General features: G+C 37.1%; 1 protein-coding gene across 1 annotated transcript; it reads left to right on the top strand.

Moving 5' to 3' along the window:
* The first annotated feature begins 519 nt into the window (after positions 1-519).
* On the top strand, positions 520-1,967 carry LOC133717336 (LOB domain-containing protein 1-like). The gene is made up of 2 exons (XM_062144031.1): positions 520-836; positions 1,329-1,967. The coding sequence occupies exons 1-2, from the start codon at positions 528-530 to the stop codon at positions 1,701-1,703; spliced, it is 684 nt and encodes a 227-aa protein (XP_062000015.1). The 5' UTR covers positions 520-527; the 3' UTR covers positions 1,704-1,967.
* Positions 1,968-3,648: the final 1,681 nt, after the last annotated feature.

Here is a 3,648-nt window from a genome sequence, read left to right as displayed (position 1 = left end):
TGTACAGGTGAAGAAATGCTGATTGAGAACATGTTCATAGTTGTAAACCTTAAATTCCCAGTTTATGTACAGGTGATTTCTTCATTTCTTGGAACACACGTATCTTTTATGTATCTTTTCGGGGATGATGAATCATGGAGACATAGAGTACTATAGACATACCTAATTAGGAAATTTGTATCAATATAGCACTGTACAGGTGAAGAAATGCTGATTGAGAACATGTTCATAGTTGTAAACCTTAAATTCCTCGTTCATGTACGGGTGATTTCTTCATTTCTTGAACCAAGGATAAACGGATAAAAGATTGCATTCTCAAAAAAAAAAAAAAAAAAAAAAAAAAAGGATAAAAGATTGCGAGTAATTTCTAGGAGTTGACGTCATCTCACTACATTAATGGCGCAAACAGTGACCTCATTGGTTGACATTTCGAGAGCAACCCTTCCTGGGTTCAGACCTGCGATCTCCCTATATATAGGTTCATAGCCATTGCTTCCTTTACCATATTTACCAAAGCAACTCAAACAATGGAATTCAATGCCAACACTACTGCTACTACTAAAACACCGCCTTCGAGTTTCACTTACTCTCCATTGACATCTCCTTCTTCTTCTCCAATGATATCTTCTTCTCCTGCCACCTCTCCTACTACTTCAGCTCGACCACCACTGCCGCCGCCACCTGTCGTTGTTAGCCCATGCGCCGCCTGCAAGACCCTTCGGCGCCGATGTGTGGAGAGGTGTGTTTTAGCTCCATATTTCCCTCCTTCCGATCCTATAAAGTTCACTATTGCCCATAGAGTCTTTGGAGCCAGCAACATCATCAAGTTATTGCAGGTATGTTTTAGTTCTCACTCCATCTACTTTCTGGTTCATTCAACTTATGCTCATAATCTCATCACATCGTAAGTATAAAAACAGCTTTCGGTCTTCATGCCGTAACAATATATAAGATTTTAGTGACATATCTTCATTTACTGTTAGTCAATTAATTTTGAGTTTGAATGCTCTAACTTACATGATATCGAAACTGAATAAAAAATAAGAGTGTGATTTTCTAAACTTCTAATTTTATTTGGTTTGTTGTTCCATTTTTCTATTTACTGAACCATATGTTTCAATTCTCAATCATGGGCTGGCCTAACTTTGTGAAAAGAAAAGGTCCTGATGAGGACACCTTTTTTTTCAACTACCAGTTGTAGAAAGTAAACCGTGTGGAAAGAATGTTACACAAATTGCGTTTTTCTTAAAAAACTGTAACAAGTGAAAATGACCCTTAAGCTGGTCAATTTAAAAGTTGTACGTACGTTAACGTTTGAAATGTTTCAGGACCTTCCAGATTCTCAGAGGGCAGATGCAGTGAGCAGCATGGTTTATGAAGCCAATGCCAGGCTTAGAGACCCGGTGTATGGCTGCGCTGGAGCAATTTGCAGTCTTCAGAAACAAGTCACTGAGCTCCAATCCCAACTAGCCAAAGCCCAAGCTGAGCTCATCAACATGCAGAGCCAGCAAGGCAATTTGGTTGCCCTAATTTGCATGAACATGAGTACTACTACTGCTACCAACACACAGCAATCTAAAGAAGCAGCAGTAGTACCCATTTTGCAGCAGCAACAATCGAATAATTTCAATATCGATACGAGTTGTTTTCTTGATGAGAACAATCTGGGCTCTGCTTGGGACTGGGAACCTCTTTGGACGTGATTAAACAGTGCACTATTTTGGATGATCAATGATCATCAGGATGTAACATTTATGTTTAGCCTCTAAACTCCGATACAACTGCGGATCCATGTGAGCTTGAGGCGAAAAAAAAAAATTTGACTTGGAAGGTAAAGAAATAATACTTAGATGATATGAAAAAAATATATAGTACTAAAGCAATAATATTGTCCGTGTGTGAAATCAGCTTTTGATATTTTATGGGTGTCTGAACTTCAGCTTATAGTTGACTCTTGTATGATAAAGCAAAAGCCCATTTACCTAATTACAAAGTTTGTTTTGCATGTCTTCAATTATTAATTCCCCTTGAGTGGTCAATAAAGCATAACCTCACTCACGAGATTATTGAATTGTTCATTTAGTAGATATTTTGGTTACAAATCTAAATTTTTGGCGTATATATATTACAGAGAAAACTGAAAAGAGTCCATCGTATCTGTAAGGGTAGGTGATGCTTTGAAGAGGAAAACGGTCAATCACCGTGGATTCATTTCCTTTGTTCATAGAATATGGTTAATTCTCTGTTGTAAATAGATATATACGTACCTTGCATTCCAAGCACTAATTAACATCATAATCAATGTTGTGAATGGAGTAGATTCTTAATTATGACTAGTAGAGGAGTGCTGCAATATTAAATCACTGTTCTAATGTTTGGGCAAGTGCATGCTAAATTGCTAATAATAAGGACCAATATATCTTTTTCTTTTTTAATTTCTATTACCACTATAGCAGCTAGCTAGCTAGATATTCATTATCAGGATTCCCCCTCATGGAGGATAGCTGCTGATCAGTTCCTCCTGTCTAATCAGATTAAAGATCGAGTATATATGTCACCATGTCAGGCACACCCATGCCAATGAACCAAACTGAATAATAATCCAACTTAAGATTCTTTGCTTTCTTCCAAAGTCCACAAAGCCTTAAAGCTAGAAAGGCTGAAAGCCAGATGGCTCAAGTATGAAACCATAAAGATATATAATGAAATTGAACATAAATATATTATCTCTAACTTTTTTCTCTATTTGTTTGAATATATAGCTCTAAGACAGACTGTGAGATGTGTCAAGTATTTATGTCTGTGTCATACACTGACTCAGCTCTCTGAGTTTTGAGTTGGGGTAGGAGAAGTAGTGGCATCCAACCTTCATTTCCAATTGGCTTGAGTCGACATATAATGAGAGAAAGTCTACAGAAAGTAGCTGTTTTCCACAATTCATGCTATTCATATGATGACGTTATTTAACAAAATAGTTGATCTGAATTTGCAAGACAAGAATCTGAGAATACAGTAGAAATTCAGAAAGCGTGTGGGATTATCAGAAATTTTGAAGCCCCGCAGAGGTACACACCCACCCACATATATTCCTGCACGATTGATTGTTTCAGTCGTCCAATTAAGCAACCATGATCTTTGATCTGGGATCTATATTATTGTTTAAGAGAAAAGAACTTGTATCAATAAATGGAGAACAGTTTGCAAACTTTGATTGATGTTCGATCTGAATCATCTGATGCATTACTCTTGTGAACAAATGGTTGCTGGGAGATTAAGGGGTCCAAATCAGTAATGGAAAAGAAACAGAGCATAGTTCCCATATATCTACGTAAGAGATGCGGTCTGAGTGGCTAGAGTTGCATTTTTTTTGGTCGTGAAGTCTTTGTCTGCGACTGATTTAAGGATTTGGTTTGTTACTGACATATCTAATCCGCATTGAACTGTCCAATTCAGCATGACTAAGGACTCTTTTGTTTTTTTTTTTGAGAAGACATGACTAAGGACTCAAATTGCCATATGAGTGATGACAACTGACAAGTACCTAATTTTGCTTAACGATATTAGGAAGCAAGATCGATCATTGGCTGTTCAGAAACTATGTACGTATTAACTATTAACTAATTAGTGCTGGACACGTAGAATAGAAGA

This window comes from Rosa rugosa, chromosome 6 (genome assembly GCF_958449725.1).
Source record: "Rosa rugosa chromosome 6, drRosRugo1.1, whole genome shotgun sequence".
In the NCBI taxonomy this organism is placed as follows: Eukaryota; Viridiplantae; Streptophyta; class Magnoliopsida; order Rosales; family Rosaceae; genus Rosa; species Rosa rugosa.
The sequence above is the reverse complement of the archived record's forward strand: the minus strand, read 5'-3'. Positions and strand labels throughout refer to the sequence as shown.

Coding starts and splice junctions, on each gene's coding strand:
- LOC133717336 (XM_062144031.1), top strand. CDS start 528: ATGGAATTCAATGCCAACACTACTGCTACTACTAAAACACCGCCTTCG. Junction 837..1,328: donor ACATCATCAAGTTATTGCAG/GTATGTTTTAGT, acceptor GAAATGTTTCAG/GACCTTCCAGATTCTCAGAG.